The 21,109-nt window shown below is 54.6% G+C and overlaps 1 protein-coding gene across 1 annotated transcript in view; it reads left to right on the top strand.

Annotated features, from left to right (window-relative positions):
* Positions 1 to 19,227, top strand: part of SMARCC1 (SWI/SNF related, matrix associated, actin dependent regulator of chromatin subfamily c member 1) — a 61,965-nt gene extending 42,738 nt beyond the window's left edge. The window contains exons 24-27 of the mRNA XM_041470217.1: positions 2,387 to 2,521; positions 7,381 to 7,639; positions 14,479 to 14,628; positions 17,612 to 19,227. Of these exons, the coding sequence (XP_041326151.1) occupies positions 2,387 to 2,521; positions 7,381 to 7,639; positions 14,479 to 14,628; positions 17,612 to 17,697 (630 nt within the window). The 3' untranslated portion in view covers positions 17,698 to 19,227. The remainder of the gene's footprint in view (positions 1 to 2,386; positions 2,522 to 7,380; positions 7,640 to 14,478; positions 14,629 to 17,611) is intronic.
* The last annotated feature ends 1,882 nt before the right edge of the window (positions 19,228 to 21,109 follow it).

Here is a 21,109-nt window from a genome sequence, read left to right on the forward strand (position 1 = left end):
AAATGGGGTTTTTTTTTTTGGGGGTTTTTTTTTTTTTTTTTTTTTTTTTTTTTTTTTTTTTTTTTTTTTTTTTTCTTTTGGGCTCAGTGGCTTCCAGAAGTTGAGTTGTGCTGTTTGAGAAATGGTGAACATGAATGTTCAGGGTGAGACTCTGTATTTCACACAGACCAGCAACTGAAATGTGTTTTCACAGGTTCTGGTTTCTCAACCAACAGCATTAGAATTTAAGTACCTCCTGCTCATTTTCCTCTCAATGGACACCCAGTGTGAGCTGGTTTTTCCTTTCTGTGCAGAAGCATCCCTGATGGCTCCTGGCCTGTGCTGCTCCTGCTCTGCTCCAGCTGGGGCTGAGCTGCAGAACTGCTGCTCTTGATCCATCTCTTCCCCTTCCCAGAGCTGTCCTGGTCCCAGTTTCACCTCTGCCAAACACTGATCTCGTGGCCTCCCCGAGTTCCTGCTGGAGGTGCCTGGGGCTGAAGAGATCATTGCTGGAGGCTGCTGATCCCAGTGGGGCTCCAGGAGAGCTGCAGAGGGACTGGGGACAGGGATGGAGGGACAGGACACAGGGAATGGCTCCCACTGCCAGAGGGCAGGGATGGATGGGAGATTGGGAATTGGGAATTCCTGCCTGGGAGGGTGGGGAGGGGCTGGGATGGAATTCCCAGAGCAGCTGTGGCTGCCCCTGGATCCCTGGCAGTGTCCAAGGCCAGGCTGGACAGGGCTGGGAGCAGCCTGGGACATGGGAGGTGTTTCTGCCATGGCAGGGGGGCACTGGATCATCCTTGAGGTTATGAGGTTCCTTCCAACCCAAGCCATTCATGCATTCCGTGATTCTTTTTTATAGAATCAGGTAGGTTGGAAAGGCCCCTTAGGATCACTTGCTCATTTATGACTCGAGGCTGGTGCAGTCCTGGGTTTATCAGGCATTTCAAATTACCACTGAATTTGTGTTCCTGATTTTCCTCAGCTCCAGCTGTAAGGATTTGTCCTTTGCCCATGGAAAGCCCTGGGTAGTGCCAGGCTGAGCCTCTTTGAGTCTGTCTAGGAAAAACTTCAGGGATAATTTCCTTTCCAGGGTGTATTTTGAAACCTGTCCTTTACCTAATCATGTGCTCTGATCAGATGTTCATCCTATTTCATTATTAAAATTGCACATGTGAAACAGAGTGAAATGTTTGGTAGAAGACTCTGTATCCCCAGGTGATTCCCTCACTCTGAATTTTCATACAAACCAGTTTATTTTACTCAACAGTGTTATTTAATGTGAAGTTTCCTGTTCTGTCAGCTTTGTTTCATTATTTTGTGTGCAGCACTTCGGTCAGTTCTGGAACAGCTGCTGGAATTTCGCAGGGATGTGGTGTTGGATGAGCTTGGGGTCACTCTGGTGTTCTCAGACCTGATTTGAAATTCACTTTAGGGAGTCAGGAGTGCATTTACCCACATTTACTGAGCCCTCCCTCACTGCTGCTGGGTCAGGGAGGTGAACGTTGTCAATGGCACGGTGTCACATGGGTTTGGGAAATTCAGATTGTGCTCAGGGTTCCGGGGAGGCTTCCAGTGCTGCTTTCCTCCAGCTCTGGGTTTGTCCCAGTTCTGGGCCAGTTTGGGGCCCAGCTCCCTCAGAAGGGGTCTGTTTGCAGCTGGAGCTGGATGAGCTCCAGCTTTCCCTTGTTTCCTTCTCCCCTCAGCCCTCACCTGTCCCCTGTGACAGGGATGTGTCCTTGGACAGGTCTGTGAGCACAGAGCCCCCCAGGCAGGCTGCACTCTCAGGGGTTCTCCTGCTGAGCAGCAGGTTTTGAACAGAAACAGGCAGAGGCATCATGGCCACACTTGTCACACTCTGAGGGTGTGAAACACTTCCATGGCTGCCTCGTGTATCAGATATATATACACAGATCTCTGGTGTTATTTATGTGTGGATATAAATGGCATGAAGTTAATCCTTGTAAAAATCAATTTGCCTTCTACTTGAGAAAAATCTATTTTAATGGCAAAGACATGGCAGTGCCATCTCCCTGGTTTGGGGTCATTCTGGGTCACAGCCTCCTGTGTGTGTCCTGCTGGGAGCTTTTTGGGTGACCCTCAGCTGACTCCACTGAACAGACTCTTCCTTCTCCCTCATTTGCATTCCCACTGGAAGGGCTCCCTGTGCCCTGGGAAAGCTCTGAGCATCCTCCACACCTCTTCTCTGAAACCTTCACACCCATTTATTTGATTAAACCTTAATAATCTTCCAAGGGCCTCTGGTTCCCCACCTAATATTTATTACCTAATTCCCAGTTTCCTGTCCAGAAGTGGAACAGGATGGCTGAAGCTGGATGATTCCCCCCTCCCAGCCCCTTCCTGTGCCCAGTGTCACAGAACAACCCCTGTGTTTCATCCCCAGCACCTGGCAGCTGTGGAGGAGAGGAAGATCAAGTCCCTGGTGGCCCTTCTGGTGGAGACTCAGATGAAGAAGCTGGAGATAAAGCTTCGCCACTTTGAGGAGCTGGAAACCATCATGGACCGGGAGAAAGAGGCAGTAAGTGGAATTTGGGATTAAAGCTCTCACTGCATCTGGAAAACCAGCAGCTCCTCCCCTCTCCTTTGTGTCTTCCTTCAGCTGGAACCCATAATTCCCTCCCACAGTGGCATTTGAGCCCTGTCCTCCTCCATCCAGTGTTTGTTCCATAAGCAGCACACTGGGGTATCCTGGATTTGCTTCCTCATCCTTACTCTGAGCAGAAACATGGAATTGAGCTTCATGTGGCCTTGTCACATGGATTGTGCCTGACCTCAGAGCAGCTTTTCCCTGGCAAGAGTGAAAGGGGTGAACCCCCCCTTCCCTAGGGGAGGGACCAGCCCTGTGTGCCTTTCCCCCTGAGCCAGGGGGTTCCATGGAGACAGTTCAGGCTTTTGGGGGCACTCGGAGCAGCTCCTGGGAAAGCCCTGGAAGGGGGATGTGGAGGTGGAAGGGGAATGCTCAGGAGTGCCAGCCTCACTTTGTGCTGCTGCTGATGGGTTTGCCTGAGCTGGAAGGCAGCAGCAGCTTCAGGAGAGGGGAAGGGAGCAGTGAGGTCAGGACATGGAGAGAAGCTGTCTGGCCTGGATTACTCAGGAATTACCAGCAGTTGTGTCACGTGCAGTGCCAGAGGCTTTGGAGAAGTGTTTCCTCTCTGGCTGCTTGAAAGATGACTCAAAATCTCATTTCTATCAGAATGGCCAGTTTTTAGTTTCTTTTTTCTGTATGTAGCTGCCTCATTGTTGAGAGTTACTATGGGTGGGTTGAAGATTCAAACTGGGTTATGTTGATTCATAATTCCAGGGATTGCAGCATTTACCCTTCTGTGTGAATTTAATGGAGTTACACCTACATTTCCATTCATGGAAAGGGCACCAGGTCCAACTCCTGCTCCTCACAGCACCCAAAACTAAGCCATGTGACCAAGAGCATCCTGCAGGCATTCCCTGAGCCCTGCCTGGCCTGATGCCATGGCCACATCCCTGGGGAGCCTGGCCACCCTCTCCATGGAGAACCTTTTCCAGTCCAGAGTTCCCCTAATCACACTGATGGAGTCTGACAAGATGTGGCCTTCTCTTGGAGCAGGATGTCAGCAGGAATTTCTGGATTGCTCCACATCCTCCAGTGTTTCAGTCTGTGTTTGACTGGCAGCTCAGGAAATGGACCCAGCTCTTTTGGAAAGGTTCCCTGCAGATTCTTTCTTTGGGGGATATATTCCATTAGTGACAGGGAGTTTTTTTCCTCCCTTTTGAGGCATATGACATTTCCCTTTTTAAAAATGTGCATACAGATTTTCCCCTTGGCTTCCTGGTGGTTAAATTCGCTCTTTTCACCTGTCATTGTGGATATTTAGTGGAATAATTAAAGCAGCAAAACCTCCTTGCTGCCACTGCACACTGTGCCTGTCGTTCCTGCTGCCCTGGCTTTTCCTTGCAGGGAGGGAGCAGGGACTGTGAGTGCTGACAGGAGTCAGTGCTGCAGACTGCAGGGGGGCACATCTCAGGCAAAACACGTTTATTTGTGTTGGAGCTGAGCACTGTCAGCAGTGCCAGTGCTGAGTCTGGGAAACCAGGGGCTGTTGGTGGAGCTTGGCCCACCCAGAGTTTCTGATGGCACCTGAAGCTTTGCTGGTTCTGTTCAGGGAGGAATTCCTGAATCCCTGAGGTGGGAAAAGCCCTCCCAGCCCATGGAGTTCAAGCTGTGCCCAATGCCCACCTTGTCCCCAGCCCAGAGCACTCAGGGACACCTGCAGGGATGGGCACTCCAAACCTCCCTGGGCAGCCCCTGCCAAGGCCTGAGCACCCTGTCCATGGAGAAGTTCCCCCTGGAAGGAAGTCCTGTGCTGGAGATGAGGCTGTGGCACTGATTTGTTGTTTGAGTGAACATTAAGTGCTTGTAGTTGCCCCTCCTGGTGCACCACTTCCACAGCAGCACAGAAAGGGGTGTTGGATATTGGGACTGTCAGCTGTGACACCCAGAACCACCTCCCTGAATTCCAGCTGCTTTCCTGAGTGACTTTTGTGGGCAGAATCTGCAGGAGAGGGTCCAGCAGGGGCCACAGAGATGTTCAGGGCTCTGGGGCATCTCTGATGAGCAGAGACTGCAGGAGCTGGGCCTGCTCAGGCTGGAGAAGGGAAAGCTCCCAGGGATCCCATCAATCCACACAAATCTCCCAACCTGTGTGCCAGGAGAAGGCTGCCAGACTCTGCTCAGTGACAGGACAGGGAGCAGTGGCCACAAACCAAACCACACCAGCTGCAGCTCAGCAGCAGGAACAGCCTCTGCCCATGGAGGGGCAGAGCCCTGGAACAGCTCCCAGGGGGGCTGCAGTCTCCCCTCTGGAGACATCCCAGACCCCCTGGACACAAGCCCAGGGGACCCTGCCCTGCCAGGGGGTGGCCTGGGTGACATCCAGACCCTCCCAAGCCAGGCACCCTGGGGTTCTGTGGCAGGGCTGCCCTTGCTGAAGGTTCTCAGCCTTGCTCCTGCCTCATTCCAGCTGCAGGAATGGCTGAGATGGAGAGCAGCTGAGGTCACTGCTGGAGTTCCCACTGGAAATGTGGCACTGGAGAAGTTGTTTCAGTGCCAGTGTGGGGGGCAGCTGGGGGTTGTGTCTGAGGTGGGGCAGAGCCTGCTGCAGAACCAGGGCTTTGGGGCTGCACTAGAGCTCCAGCTTGAGCTAGGCTCAGCTTTAGCACCAGCTCACGTTCTAACTTGTCTTTCTGTGCCTTTTTCCCTCTGTCCAGCTGTCTTTCCTCATCCCAATCGCAGGGATTGTGTAGAAGGGAAGTTTTCCCTGGTTTTTCTCCTCCAAATCCACACAAATCTCCCAACCTGTGTGCCAGGAGAAGGCTGCCAGACTCTGCTCAGTGACAGGACAGGGAGCAGTGGCCACAAACCAAACCACACCAGCTGCAGCTCAGCAGCAGGAACAGCCTCTGCCCATGGAGGGGCAGAGCCCTGGAACAGCTCCCAGGGGGGCTGCAGTCTCCCCTCTGGAGACATCCCAGACCCCCTGGACACAGCCCAGGGGACCCTGCCCTGCCAGGGGCATCCCAGACCCTCCCAAGCCAGGCACCCTGGGGTTCTGTGGCAGGGCTGCCCTTGCTGAAGGTTCTCAGCCTTGCTCCTGCCTCATTCCAGCTGCAGGAATGGCTGAGATGGAGAGCAGCTGAGGTCACTGCTGGAGTTCCCACTGGAAATGTGGCACTGGAGAAGTTGTTTCAGTGCCAGTGTGGGGGGCAGCTGGGGGTTGTGTCTGAGGTGGGGCAGAGCCTGCTGCAGAACCAGGGCTTTGGGGCTGCACTAGAGCCCCAGCTTGAGCTAGGCTCAGCTTTAGCACCAGCTCACGTTCTAACTTGTCTTTCTGTGCCTTTTTCCCTCTGTCCAGCTGTCTTTCCTCATCCCAATCGCAGGGATTGTGTAGAAGGGAAGTTTTCCCTGGTTTTTCTCCTCCAGTGTGAATTTTCAGGCACTGGCTGCTGTTCAGGCATCCTTGTGAAGACTCTTTTAAACTGCAACGGGATGGGGTGCCATGAAGAGAGCAAAGCAGGGCCACAAAAGGGTCTCAAAGGAACAAAAAAGTGTTGCCTGAGCCTTTGTTTGGGGTCATTTGCAGGAATTCCTCTCGCAGCTGTCTGCCACCTCGGGAATGTTTCCCCACACACCCCATTTCCCCGGTGGGGTGGATTTATCGGTGCTTCCCTCAGCACATGAGAGCAGAAAAGAGCCAGGGCAGCGTGAATGATGCCATTGTGGCCGGGAGCAGCCTCCCCCGGCCGGGCCCATGTTTAATTCATGAGCTCGGCCCATCTGGGGCTGCTCAATGCCGCCTCTGTGAGCTGCCTTCCCCTCCCCATGCCTGCCTCGTCAGCAGCCAGCCTGCCAGCACCGACTACTGAGGGAGCTTTGGGATTTTTGGAGAACTCGTGCTAGGTGAGAGTCTCCTTGGCAACCTGCTTTTCAGCTGAGTTGTGGAGTCTACCTTGAAACACTGCTTCAGTATTTGTACACGAGTCACGCAGCCCCGGGTCCGGTCATAACGTGGGAATGTGTCAATATTCCTGAAATAAGTCAGATATCACTTCCTTCACTAGGACCTGACCCATCATACAGATGCCCAGTGGTAGGAAATGCTTTCTGTAGCTCTTTTCTTTCCATGGAATCTCAGACTGGTTTGGGTAGGAAGGATCTTCTGGATCATCCAGTTCCACCCAGGGCAGGGGCACCTTCCCTGGGCCAGGTTGCTCACTGTCTACGTGACTTCTTAATTAATCAAAGTAGCCTATTTGATGTTAATTGGCCTAAATGACGTGAGGTTTTTTACATAAAGCTCTTAATAGTGCAAATCTGTGTCTGGCTGCTGTGACATCCAGTTCCTGCACTCAGAGGATGGAGAAGGATCCTGCCTGTGATCCCTGAGCTCCTGCAGCTGCACACACATTCTGCTTCAGGCTTTCCTAGAAAATCCCCTGAAATTCCTGTTCTCCCTCTTTCCAACGTGCAGAAGATGGAGAGAAAAAAATCCCAGTTTCTTCCAGAGCTGTGCTAGGGCTGAGCTCTCAGTGCAGAGCTCTGAGTAAGGAGCTGTGCTGCTGAGAGGTTTTAGGACAGAACAAGGTGAGTTCATGTGTTCCAGCTAGAAAAAGCTCCAGAGCCTTTCCCAGAACCTGCTTCACACATCCACAGGGCAGCAGTTCCTTTTGGGTTTGGTGGGGTTGGGATGAGAGGCTTCTTCCACCCCAGCCCACTGACGGGCAGCAGCACCTTTGAAATGCATCATTGCTGACTGCCCTCTGTCCTGTCCTGGCACAGCTGGAGCAGCAGCACCTTTGAAATGCATCATTGCTAACTCACCTGTGCTCTCTGTCCTGGCACAGCTGGAGCAGCAGAGGCAGCAGCTGCTGACAGAGAGGCAGAACTTCCACATGGAGCAGCTCAAGTACGCCGAGTTAAGGGCTCGCCAGCAAATGGAGCAGCAGCACAGCCAGACCCCCCAGCAGCCCCACCAGCACCCCAGCGGGCCTGGCATCAACCCCCTGGGGGCACCAGCACACCCAGGGCTGCTGCCCCACCAGCAGCCCCCACCCTACCCCATGATGCACCACCAGATGCCACCTCCTCACCCACCTCAGCCAGGTAAGAGCTGGGAGCAGGGAATTCCTGCCCTGACCCCTGAGGAGTGGGCCCAGAGGGAGAGGAGCTGCTGAGGGAGGGGGTGGGTGGCCTGGGTTACTGGTTTATAATGGTGCCACTGGCACACACAGTTTGCTGCAGAGGTGAGCTTTGCACCTTCTGCAGCTTCATTGTGGAGCTCCCACCCCCATTCCAGATGTGGGGAGGAGGTATCTTATGGAGGGGGGAACCCCAGAAGTCAGGAGTGGGGGAGTGCCAGGGTGGGAGGCTGTGGGCACCAGCAGGAGGAATTCCAGCCAGCCACAGGAAAACACTTTTTTTCCTTGGGGGGCTCATCAGCCCCAGAGCAGATTGTCCAGCTGGGCTGGGAGTCCCCTGCCTGGGACACTCAAGCTGTAAAGTAAAATATGAAGCTGCCCCAAGCACTTCCAGATGTTTTTAGGTTATTTGTATTTCCTTAGAGTTGTTTTATACTGGGTGATCTGAGCAGATGCTCCTTCAAAAACAATCACTCCTCCAGTTCTCCATTTCATGGCACACCAAATGTACAGAAATTAAGGGAGAGGACTGGGAGGAGCAGCAGGGGCAGGAAGCTCCTTAAGGACCTTCTTTGGCAGGAGACCTGACTCTGAGAGGTTCCTGTGTCCTGCCTGGATTGTTTGATGCCAGGGGAGGGCTCTGTTGGCCGGAGGGGTCACCTGGCAGCTCCAGTCCAGCCTCTCCTGCTGCCAGGGCACTGGTCCTGCTGAGGGTTGGCTTTCTCCAAGGGTGGGTACTCCTGATTCCAGAGGGAGGGGTGATCAGGTGATGATGTGAATTGGCAGCTTTTATTTGCTAAAGTTGTTGAAATGGTTGAATTTAAAATCAAATAACAGTGCCTAGCATGTGGGAACCTGGCTGTGGGACTGGATACAGCCAAGGAGGAGCTTGACCAAAACCTGCTCCAGGAGAAAACCTGATCAGTTATTAGCCAAAAGTATTTGGCAAGATTTTTTTGGCTTCTTCAGCAAGCTGCTGAAGAAGCTGGAAAGTTTGAGTGTCATAATCCACATAGAACATGGCAACAAGAAGCTGCAGGAACTTGAGTTTTCCTCTTGAGACAAAAAGTGTTTGGTTTGGGAAGGAGCAGAAGGGCCCAGGAAAACAGCAGGATTTGCAGGTGAGCAGAAAGATGGGAAGTATCTAATCCAAGTGTGAGAGTAATCCAAGTGGGTTCCCTCAGCAGGTGCAGAGTTCTGGCTGGGCAGGGGGGGAAGAGGTGCCTGGTGAGGCTCAGGCTCACTCTGCTTCTAAGGCTCAGGGAATTCCTGAGTTACTATGGACAGAAGTCCCTGGGACTGTTTGGGAGCTGGTGTGGTTTTTGCTGGAATTGGATTGGGGGTGTAATAAAACAGGGTGTAGTTTTAGGCTCAGATTTAACGTCCTGGCTCCCTGGGTCTGTTGTGGGGTGTGGACAGCTCAGGGCTGCTCACGTGAAGGATAACCTGGGAAGGGACAACTGGCAAATGAGAGCAGAGGAAAGGAGGGAATCGTGGCACATCCATACAGAACAGTCCCTCCCACACTGCTGAGGAGGCTGGGAGTGGGACAAAGCATTGCTGGCTTTGCTCCCTGGGGCTGCTAACTCCCCTGGCTCACACAGCCCTGTGTTACTGCAGCCCCTCACTGCCACCCAGGCTCTGCATTCCCAGAGCAGGGACAGGGATGGGCTCTGCTCATTAGCCACATCATCTCTCTTCCAGGCTGGATTAAAGCTGCTCCATAGACTGACTTTCCCAGCAGCACCTCCCCTGGCTGAGGCAGCAAAGCCCTGCTGAGGCTCAGCTCTCCTGGCTCCCAGCAGCTTCCAGAGCTGTCTCATTGCTGGCCCCAGGACCAGGAGCTGCCCTCACCTCCTCTGACAGTTCTCTGCTTTGATGCTCTTGTAAAGAGAAGAATCTGAGGCCTGCTCTAGGTTTGGAGCAAACCCCTCTGTGTCTCCAGCCAGAGCCCAGCTGATCTTGCCTAGGAGGCAGAGGAGGCTCATGCCTTGAGTTCTCCAGAGAAGTTGGTTAGGAATGCCTGGCAGGTCCAGGGCTGCCAGAGCTCTTTGGCTGCACAGTAGAGTTATTCTGACTTGAGAGCATGGAGAGGAAATGGCAAACTGGTGAACTTCAGCTTGTTCACCCCACAGCTGTGAGTTCCCTCAGGGGATCTGCCCCCGAGTCTCCCACAGCCTTTGTGGAGATCCCAGAATTTGGTGAGTGTGAGGAGATCATGGAGTCTTGGAATGGTTGGACTTTGAAAACCTCCCAGTGCCACGCCCTGCCCTGGGCAGGGACACCTTCACTGTCCCAGTCTGCTCCAAGCCCCAGTGTCCAGCCTGGCCTGGGACACTGCCAGGGATGGGGAGGAGAAACCCCCAAACCCCTGAGAGTGACCCAGGAGCACCATGGAGCAGCTGGGCTGGGAATTCCTGCCCAGCTCGTGCTGTGCTGGCCAGGTTCCACTGCAGAGCTCACCTCTGTGGTGCTCAGAGGTGGCTCCAGGCAGGTTCTGGGCTCAGCAGCAGCTGAAGGTGCCACCCTGGGCTCAGCAGACCGTGAGCAGGACACGGCATCCTCGAGAGCTGCAGGGATGGTGGGGAGCAAAGGATCTGAGATGGCATTGGAGAGGGAAGAGAGGAGGATAAATCCCTGCTCAGGGGCAGAAGCAGTAAAGTCAAGCTCTTACCTAAAAGTTAAAAGTGAGACATTTCCCAGAAGTATGGTTTTTAGCTCAGGTGTCAGGCTGGACTTGGTGGTGGAGAACATCTCCAGTGCTGGACCCATCTGGAGAACATCTCCAGCCAAGGGTTGCCCACTTCTCCTTGGCATGGCCCATCTGGCTCTGCTGGACCATGGAATTCATTTTCCCTGAGTTTATTTTGTTCTCCTCTTTGCTCTGGAATGAAAACTTTTAGAATAGGAAAACAAAGTTGGATTCCAGTTTCACAGTGAAAAACTGCACCTTGTCACTGTAATAGGAAATCAAATTCCCAGTTTCTTCTCGTGCTACCACTTTGGGCACTGGATTGATTTCTGTTCAAGCTCTGGGCTGGTGATCAGTGGGATGAGAACTCCTGGTTCTGGTGATACCCATGGTGTGGAATAGGAGAAACTTCTGGAAATCCTTGGAGGAAGAGAGATAGCTGGGAATTAGTAGCTGTCATTGTTAACTCTTCCTTCAGATGGGATTTGCAGCTGGTAAATAATTTCTGACCTAAGGCAGAAATGGAATGAGGAGAGCAGGATCCCACCACAGCTGGATGAGCAACTTTAATAACCTTTTCCCTGATAGTTTTTACCTCCTTTTCTGTCAATGGTTGAAATACTCAAAAAAAGGACTTTGTCAGGAATTTTGGGCTTGGGGTTTTTCAGCTGCTGAGCATTTCATTATTTGTGGGTTTAAATTGAGTTGCTGGATGCTATTTGCTTCCTTATTGGACTGGTGATGATTCCAGGGGGCTTTTTGGGTACAGAAAAGGATTTTGAGTTCACTTCCTTTAGGTAAAAATTCCCTAACAGCTGTCAGTGCTTCCTATTTCTCCATCAGACGTGCAGAGCTTGCTGGGGAGGTGCAGGGAGCAGTGGGGTGAAAGGAGATCCAAGTCAGGGGTGGTGAAAGGGGCTGGAGCTGATCCATGGGGTAAGCAGGGTGTGATTTGGGATTGGAGCTGTGAGGGTGGTCGGTGGCACAGGAACACTGACAGCACGCTGGGCTCCCTGTGCTGCAGCTGGGCTGCCTGGGGCTGGAATAGTGAATAAAGCAGTAAATGTCTGACACACTGCAGAGTTCCTGGGCTCAAGCAGTGAATCAGAGACCCCAGGACAGTGGCTCCTCTGGAGCAGCCAGCACTGGGCTGCCCTCCCCTCCCCTCTGCAGGGCTGAGCTCTCCCTGGGACGTTTGGTGGGGGATCCTTTCCTCTGGAGGGTGACAGCAGCAGCTCCCCAGAGATGCTCCAGTGTTTCCTACGTGCCTCCTGGGAGGCTGGGAATGGTGCCCCTGGGATGGTGCCCCAGGAATGGTGCCCCGGAGCAGGGCTGGCTCTGGGAATGGTGCCCTAGGAATGGTGCCCCAGGAATGGTGCCCCGGAGCAGGGCTGGCTCTGGGAATGGTGCCCCTGGGAATGGTGCCCCAGGACCCTGGAGCAGGGCTGGCTCTGGGAATGGTGCCCCAGGACCCTGGAGCAGGGCTGGCTCTGGGAATGGTGCCCCAGGACCCCGGAGCAGGGCTGGCTCTGGCCCGGGAGGGGTCTGGAGGGAGGGGCAGGAACAGAAACGCTGGGTGCCAGTGAAGTGGAAACTGTGCCTCTCCTTCCCCAGACACGAGGCTAAATGAGTTGTTGTGGTTAATTATTCACACTGCTTGGCTGGGGAGGGGGAGGGAAGGGTGGATTTGCTGTTGGAATACCCCTGCCCGTGGCAGGGGTGGGATGAGATCAGCTTTAGGGTCCCTTCCAAGCCAAACCATTCCAGGATTCCCAGAGCCTGTGGAACCCGTTCCCAGTGGGAAGGAGCACACCTTGGGATGGCAGCAGGCATTCCCTGGAGCTGTTCTCTGCCTCTCCCCTGTCAGCTGGGCTCATCCCCAGAGCTGCTCCGTGCCCTCCCACATCCTGCCCAGCCAAGGCCCCTCCTGCACGGAGCACTGGCTGTGTCCACAGGTTTTCCCTGCACAGGCTGGGCTGGGAGAGGTGCTGGAGGATTTGGACCAGCTCCAAGCCTCATGCATCAAAACAAAAACCTCTCTGGCTGCTTATCAGCCCAGTGCTCCTCAAGTGCTGATTTAATAGAGGGAGATGCTTTTTAATGGAGATAAATACCTTGGAGAGGCTCTAAAGGCAGTTCCTCCCCGTTTCCCAGGATGGGGAGCTGCTCTGGCAGCAGGGGAAGGTGAGCCTGCCCAGCCCCTCCGTCTGAGGGGTTTTCAGTCTGTTAAATCTCGTTGTGTTGAACCTTTGGGCTGGATCTCTTCCTGCAGCTGCTGCTCCTAAGCTCTCCCCCCTATGTAGGTCACACTTCCACATTTTCTGCTTGAGCCGCTGTCTTGGAGCGCTTTCTCTTGGAAAATAAACAAAACCATCTCTGTAGGAGCAGGGCTTTGGTTCTGCTGTGGTGGCAGCCGTGATTTCCCCTGGGTTAATCCCACTCAGGATGGGGTCAGTGCCTGGGTACTCTCAGCTTGGGTGTTTTGGAGCTGGGATGGGATGGGCTTGTTCCTCTGCCAGCTCCCTAAGCTAATTTTGAGATAAAAATGTTGCAGCCTGTGTCAGGATAGGAAAAAAATGGGCAGCCAAAGCCCCACACAGAGGAGCTTCTCAGCTTATGCACAACTTCAGCTTCAACTGCTTGGTTTTAAACCTCCAAGGTTTAGCAGGGAAAAAAGCTCAAGAACTCCATGGCCCAGGCAGGAGGGAGCTTCCCAGAGAGCATTGCTGGGACACTGGGAGTTGATTTGGGTTGGAAGAGACCTCAAGGACCATCCAGTGCCACCCCTGCCATGGCAGGGACACCTCCCAGTGTCCCAGGCTGCTCCAAGTGTCCAGCCTGGCTTTGGACACTGCCAGGGGTGGGGCACACTTTGCATTTATGAAGAAAAGACATTTTATAAAGTAGGGTTCGTTTCTGTTCAGTGGTGGTTTTAGCTCCACTGGGGTTGATTTGTATATAAAACATCCTTGAATCTTCATGTCCCTGTGGGTTGGGCAGCCTTTCCCTGAAGGAATTCTTGCCCAGTGCTGGAGTTTCACTGAAGCCACTCAGTGTGTAGTAAAGTCTGATTCAGCTTCAGGTGTTTCAGAAGAGAGATTTTAATATTAATCACTTCGTTAGTGAGAAGAGAATCTCGTAGGCCCGTGGTGTTCAGGGATGGCCAAATTATCGAGGCTCCTGTCAGGTGGCAGCTCCCAGGCTGGGAATTTCTCAGTTCCTACCTTTCCTGGGCCTCTCAAACACAGCTGTGTTGTTGCAGTTTTTATATTTTTATTCCCTGATCAACATTAATTTTGCCAGTGAATTACACCCCTCATAGCTGTGAACATCTCCTTCTTGCTACAAAGCCTCTGAGTCTTTGGGAGCTTGGAACTGGATGATTTTCCCAATATCCCATTCCTCTGGCAGTGAGAAGCCATTCCCTGGCTCCTGTCCCATGTCCCAAGTTTCTCTCCAGCTCTCCTGGAGCCCCTTTGGCTCTCAGGTCCTTCCCCCTTTCCTGGGGTTAGGGGGCTGGAGCTGTTTCCACCCCTGTCTCATTCAAATACTGTCCCTCCATGGAAGTGTTGAAGGAAGTGGAATTGGATTATGCCAAACCATCCCTCAAACGAGGTTTTAAAGCACCAGCCCCAAGCTGGAGGTGCCCAAGGCCGGGTGTTGTAGCTGGAGCAGGGAGGTCTCCCATGGAGCTGGTTTGTGAGGAAGAGCCTTGGAATCCTCCCTCACAGCAAAACAGGGAATTGTAGTAGGAATTCCTGTGGAGCCCAGTTTTAACTGTATGATTTCAGTTCTCCCACGAGATTTATCCATGAGGCTTCATGGCTGCTCCTTTCCCTCAAGGCTCTTCTCTGCTGCCTTGTTGCTCCATTTGCTTCCCGGCACTTGGATTCCGTGGCTGCCCTTTCTGCTTGCAGTGCCAGCCTGTGCTGTGTCCCACTTTTCCCTTGTGAAGGGGTTCCAGGTGCCCCCTGTTCCTGCCTGGAGGTGTGCTGGGGGTGGGAAGGCGTTTCCTGGGGGTGTGAGCAGCCCCGGAGCCGGCTGTGCCGGGGCTGGGGCACAGCCCTGCTGCCTGTCCTCAGCCGTGTGTGTCTGTCCCTCTGTCCCTGCAGGTCAGCTGCCGGGGCCGGGCTCCATGCTGCCGGGCCGGATGATGCCTGCGGGCATGCACGGGGGGAGCGGGCCGGCCCCGCCCGGGATGGCCCCGCTGCCCGGGAACCTGCTGGGACCGCGTGTGCCGCTGGCAGCCCCCAACGGAATGTGTGAGTGCAGCCCCGGGGTGGGTGGTCCTGGGCTCCCCTGCCCTGCAAACCCCTGCTCCCTGTGGGAATAGTGGGATCTGAGCACACTGGGATGGTCCTGGCTCCCCTGCCCTGCAAACCCCTGCTCCCTGTGGGAATAGTGGGATCTGTGTGAGTGCAGCCCCGGGGTGGGTGGTCCTGGGGTCCCCTGCCCTGAAACCCTGCTTCCTGCGGGAACAGCGGGATCTGAGCATGCTGGGGTGGTCCTGGGGTCCTCTGCCTTGCAAACCCCTGCTTCCAGTGGGAATAGTGGGATCTGAGCACGCTGGGATGGTCCTGGGCTCCCCTGCCCTGAAAATCCCTGCTTCCTGTGGGAATAGTGGGATCTGAGCATGCTGGGGTGGTCCTGGGCTCCCCTGCCCTGAAACCCCTGCTTCCAGTGGGAATAGTGGGATCTGAGTGAGTGCAGCCCCAGGGGTGGGTGGTCCTGGGCTCCCCTGCCCTGCAAACCCCCTGCTTCCTGTGGGAATAGCAGGATCTGAGCATACTGGGATGGTCCTGGGGTCCCCTGCCCTGAAACCCCTGCTTCCAGCGGGAATAGTGGGATCTGAGTGAGTGCAGCCCCAGGGGCGGGTGGTCCTGGGCTCCCCTACCCTGCAAACCCCTGCTCCCTGTGGGAAGAGTGGGATCTGAGCATGCTGGGATAGCCCTGGCTCCCCTGCCCTCCAAACCCCCTGCTTCCTGTGGGAATAGCAGGATCTGAGCATACTGGGATGGTCCTGGGGTCCCCTGTCCTGAAACCCCTGCTTCCAGCGGGAATAGTGGGATCTGAGTGAGTGCAGCCCCAGGGGCGGGTGGTCCTGGGCTCCCCTACCCTGCAAACCCCTGCTCCCTGTGGGAAGAGTGGGATCTGAGCATGCTGGGATAGCCCTGGCTCCCCTGCCCTCCAAACCCCCTGCTTCCTGTGGGAATAGCAGGATCTGAGCATACTGGGATGGTCCTGGGGTCCCCTGTCCTGAAACCCCTGCTTCCAGCGGGAATAGTGGGATCTGTGTGAGTGCAGCCTCCAGGGATGGATGGTCCTGGGGTCCCCTGCCCTGCAAACCCCCTGTTCTTTGTGGGAATAGTGGGATCTGAGCACGCTGGCAGCTCCCAATGGAATGTGTAAGTGCACCCTCCAGGGATGGATAATCCTGGACTCCTCTGCCCTGCAAACACCCTGCTTCCTTCAGGAATAGTGGGATCTGAGCATGCTGCCAGTCCCAGAGTGCTGCCAGGGATGTGCTGGAAGCTTTAAGTGCTCCTCAGCCCTCTGGGCATCCCAACACATCCCATTGTCCTTTATTTTATTTATACATCCCTTATTTTATTTATAACCGTACAGAGGCTTGGTGGTGATGATCGAGCATGCTGGGGTGGTCCTGGGCTCCCCTGCCCTGCAAACCCCCTGCTCCCTGTGGGAACAGTGGGATCTGAGCATGCTGGGATGGTCTGAGATCCCCTGCCCTGAAACCCCTGCTCCCTTCAGGAATAGTGGGATCTGAGCATGCTGCCAGTCCCAGAGTGCTGCCAGGGATGTGCTGGAAGCTTTAAGTGCTCCTCAGCCCTCTGGGCATCCCAACACATCCCATTGTCCTTTATTTTATTTATACATCCCTTATTTTATTTATAACCGTACAGAGGCTTGGTGGTGATGATCAAAAGCCTTTCCTGACTTTAGTGGAGAGTCTGGAATTAACTATAATTTCTAAATAGTGGAGGTCAGAGTAGGATCCAGTTCAATAATTCCATAGTGAAAACTTGGCACCCTGGAATTGGAGCATGGAAGTCCTGATTAGGAAAAAGGAGAAGATAAACCATGTAAAGAACATTCCCAGTATAAAATCTGTACCTCCAAAAATGAAGTTGATTTATGGCAGCCAAAAAAGCAGCTGGATCAGGAGCCATGGTGTGGGAGTTGCTTGAATGAGTGTGAGAGTGTGGCCAAGCCCAGAAGGCAGAAGACAAGCTGGCACAGGGAGGAATGACTGAGGAATTCTCCATCAGGAATTCCTCAATAAATTTGCCATTATTAATTGCAGCCTGGCCCAGCTGCTGCTCAGGAATCCTCACCCCCAAAATGCTCGGTGTGGTTCTCACTGGACGAGCAGGAATTGCCATCACTTGTAGCACCTCTCCCAAAAAATAATTGGGAAAAGCCCTTTTGATTTTGGCTTCAGCAGCAGGAGCTGCTGTGAGCTGTGACTCACGGGTGTTCCCAGCCCCAGCGGGAGAACTCTGTGCTATTTCTGTTTGGGCTCTGCTCTGTTCCTCTGCTCCCCAGCCTTTCTTACTTTTCCCTCCTTTTTCCCGAGCCTTTACCACTGGGAATGTCTTGTGTCAGGTTGTATTCCTGTTTGCTCTCTTCCCTTCTCTTAATTTCTCCTTTTTTCCTCCCCTACTGAACAAGTCAGTCATGTTCCATTAGCATCTCCTCTCTGGGCACGAGGCTGGCCCTTTGTGTCCCCCTTCCTTCCCTCCTGCTTGCTGCATCCGTGGATTCCTCTGCTTTAACCTACATCCATCCTTCAGAGGGAGGAGCAGCCTATTGTTCCATCTGTTTTAAACAGAGGAGAGCTGTAATTTGGGCTCGAGCACAGAGCTGGGAGGTGAGAGGTGCCAATTCCAGCTCTGGAGGTTGCTTGGCATGGATTTGCCAGCTGCTGAGCTGCATCCCCAGCATCTTGTCCATAAAAATACGGGAATTTCCCCCTCTTTCATGGAGTGCACGCAGCGCTGGGTGGTGGAAAAGCAAACTAAAGGTGCAGCAGAGCTTCAGGAGCAGCCGCGGTGCCGTTCCTGGGTCCTGGCTGCAGGAATTCCCCTCGGACTGACCGTCCCGTGGCCTGGGGACACGCGGGCGTTGTGTCCCTTCTCTGTGTCCAGCTCCCCGCTGTCCCCCCGCTGTCCCTCCCTGTCCCCCTCTGGTCCCCCTGTCCCTCACTGTCCCGTTGTGTCCCTGCAGACCCCGGCCCGGCGCAGCCTCCGCCGCCTGCAGAAGGAGTGACTCCCCCCCCGGCCGGAGCCCCGCCGGCCTCAGCCGCTCCCTAAGCAGCCAAGCACGGAGGAAGGAGCTTCCACAGCAGCACAGTGGTGACCAAAAGAGAATTCCTCAGTTCCCTTCTGTTCCCCGGGGAGGTGTCCCCTCCTCTCCGGCCGTGGGTGTGTGCTCGGCGCGGTTGGCGCGGCGGCGTTCCCTGGGGAAAGCTGCAGGTAGGGATGCCAGGAGTGCCTCCATGTTGCTGCTGGGAAGTCCTTCACCCCTTGGCCTGCTTGCCTTGCAGAGCTCCACGCTGGTTTCCCTCCCCTTGGTGCTTTGAGCTTGGGCTTCTCCCGAAGGGTGAAACAATCCAGGTTTTAGGGCAAGAGCTGAGCTTTAGGATGTGCCCACCCCGGGGTGGTTGGGTGTTCCAGAGTCTATGGGCAGAGCAAAGCACCAAGAGGAGAGGCCAAACCAGGGCTTGGAGCAGAGCAGGAGAAGCAGGACGTGCTGGAGCAGGGGCACAGCCCAGCAGCCCTGCCTGCAGGGATTCCTGGTGGCTGCAGCCAGAGCTGCCTCTAACTTATTACAGGAAATATTGATCCATGGGAATGAGACCAGGAGTGAATCAATCAGAATAAAACCACTCAATGGTAGGAGTTCTCTTGCTCCAGATTTTACCTTTCCTTTGCCTCTGGAGGTGGTAGTTGGACCTTCCCTGAGTAGTTCGGTGCAGTAGCCAACTGAGGAATAACCCCCATTTTTAGTCCCTCTTTTTGGAGCATATACTTTGTACTTTTTAAAATGAAGAAAACAAAAAAAAACAAAAAAAAAAAGTAGGTAGCGAAGAAGTGCTAGAATTTGGGATTGGGTTGGGATGGCTGGGATGGGAATGCCAGAACTACCTCTGGACGGCCGGGACAGCTCCTGTCCCCCCACTGCAGCTGGAGGGCTGGGGAAGGGAGCAGCTGCAGCAGGCAGGCTGGGAGCGCTCCAGAGCTGCTGCTGCACACCTCCAGGCTGCCAAAGCTTGGGCAAAAGTCCTGCAAAAATTCCTTTTCTGCCCGTGGTTCGGGTTCTCTGCCCTCCTCCTGGCCCAGGAGCGTTTGGGGTTTCCCTGCCGAGGGTCTGGGTGCTGCTCCTTGGTTTCAGGGGTGGCTTTTGTCCAGGTGGCAGTTGAGGTTGGGCTGGAGAGAGGTTCCCAAAAACTCTGGAACCTCCAGAAGCGCTTCCAGCATTTACAAACTAAGGCTTTGCCAGGTCTTCCAGCAGCCGGGGCCTTCCCGTCCCCCTTCCCAAGGCTTCCTTCCCCTCCAGGGTCTTTGGGGTGAGCGTGGGATTTCTGGTGCAGCCCTTAGTCCAGTTTAGAGAACCTCAGGTTGTTTTTAGCGTGAGCAGTTCCCAGGATCCAGGTGGAGACTATTTTTTACTGTCCTAGCGCTGATCCTGCCGAGGACCTGGGTCCTGGACTCTGTTTTGTTTCTGTATAAATAATCCATGTGCCCATTTTTCACCTGATCTCTGTATAGGGCCGGTTTGATTCCTGCAGCAGCCACCCAATTTTGTGAAATAAAAGCAAAAAAAAGCGGTTTTTGTACAAAGCCTGTGGAGTTTGTGAAGTCTCCTTTGCTTTTGTGTGTGGGAAGAGCTGGGAATTGGGCTGGGTTTGGGCTGGATGTGAACTCTGGAGCAGCAAACACAAAACCTGAGCTTGGGGGGGCATGGAAGCCATGGGAGAAGTGCAGACCCTTCCCACACTGGGAGTGTGCTGGGGGACAGGTCCTGTCAGGCTTTCAGAGCTCAGGGAGTGGCTGCAGCAGAGCAGTGCTGCATCCCTGCTCTTGGGGTGCTGCTTCCCACTTGGATCACGCTGGAGGGGCAGCTCTGATGTGCCAGGATGGGCTGGGGGAGCCCCTTTCCCTCTGCTGTCCCATCCAGCTGCTCTGCCAGCCTCAGTCCTGCTGCCTGTGCTGCTCTTCCCTGTGGTCCTGCCAGGTCCTCAGGCTGCAGCAGGGTCTGTGGTGTTGATGAAGCTGAAACCAGAATCCAGTCTGGATTATAGCCCAGCCATTCCCCCTGCCCCAGTGAGAGGCTCTGCCTCAGAAGTGGCACCTCTTCCTGGGCACCCCGTAATGCCCACAGTCCTTCATGCCCTGGGAAGAAAAAGCCCAGGGACAGAGCTGTGTCCCTGGGTTCAGGACACACCACGAAAGGCACATTCCCAGCTGGGAATTCCTCCTTGGATAGGCTGGGGGGTCTCCAGGGCTGGGGTCTCCTGCTGAACATCCTCTTGTGGGCTGCTTGGAGCTGCTCCTGCTCGGGGCAGGAGAGAAGGGAAGGAGCTCGTGGATCTTTGCGTTCCAGCAAGGCTCGTCCCAGCAATGGTCATTTCTCCTCAGCCTGAAGATCATTTTCCTGAGGGGTGCACAGAAAGTGGTAAATCATAAATGTCAATTTTGGAGGTTTTGTTTTTACAGACTACAAATCTTCATGGTCGCAGCAGCTGCCGAGGCAGAGCTGGGCTGAGAAGAATGGATGGGCTTTGGGATCCCAGCTTGGGAATGCTGCTGGGGGAGGGAGGGCCAGAGACCCCCCTGTGCCTGGGCTGATCCCCAGCCTGGGCTGCAGGAAATGGGATGGGAATTGGGAATTCCTTGCTGGGAGGATGGGGAGGGGCTGGATGGAATTCCCAGAGCAGCTGTGGCTGCCCCTGGATCCTTGGCAGTGCCCAAGGCCAGGCTGGAGCAGCCTGGGACAGTGGGAGGTGTCCCTGCCATGGCAGGGTGGCACTGGATGGTCCTTAAGGCTCCCTCCAATCCAACCCAGACCATCCTGGGGTTTTGGATCCCCACAGCTGGGCTGGGCATGGGGTGGGGCCGGGGCTGCTCCTGCTGCTGGAGCAGGGAGTGGGATTTGGGGTGAATTTGTGGCTGTTCTGTTTCCTGGTGTTGGTTCGGTGGCTGGAGGGCAGGGTTAGGACAGGGCTCTGAGCTGAGTGTCTGCTCCAAAACCACGGATCACTTCAACCCCACGTGTCCTTAGAACAAAGGGAATTACTGAGTTACCTGCTCAGGGGCAGCTCTTCTGCCTGCTGCAGGAAATTCCCTGTCCCTCCTGCCTGTGCAGCTGGGAGGGGTTTGCATCCTCATCCCGGCACTGGGATCCTGCTGGGAAGGGAGAGGGGATCCCTGGGATTGGTGATCTCCTGCTGCTGGAGCAGGGAGTGGGATTTGGGGTGAATTTGTGGCTGTTCTGTTTCCTGGTGTTGGTTCGGTGGCTGGAGGGCAGGGTTAGGACAGGGCTCTGAGCTGAGTGTCTGCTCCAAAACCACGGATCACTTCAACCCCACGTGTCCTTAGAACAAAGGGAATTACTGAGTTACCTGCTCAGGGGCAGCTCTTCTGCCTGCTGCAGGAAATTCCCTGTCCCTCCTGCCTGTGCAGCTGGGAGGGGTTTGCATCCTCATCCCGGCACTGGGATCCT

Source organism: Pyrgilauda ruficollis, unplaced genomic scaffold, assembly GCF_017590135.1.
Source record: "Pyrgilauda ruficollis isolate IOZ18807 unplaced genomic scaffold, ASM1759013v1 scaffold242, whole genome shotgun sequence".
NCBI lineage: Eukaryota > Metazoa > Chordata > Aves > Passeriformes > Passeridae > Pyrgilauda > Pyrgilauda ruficollis.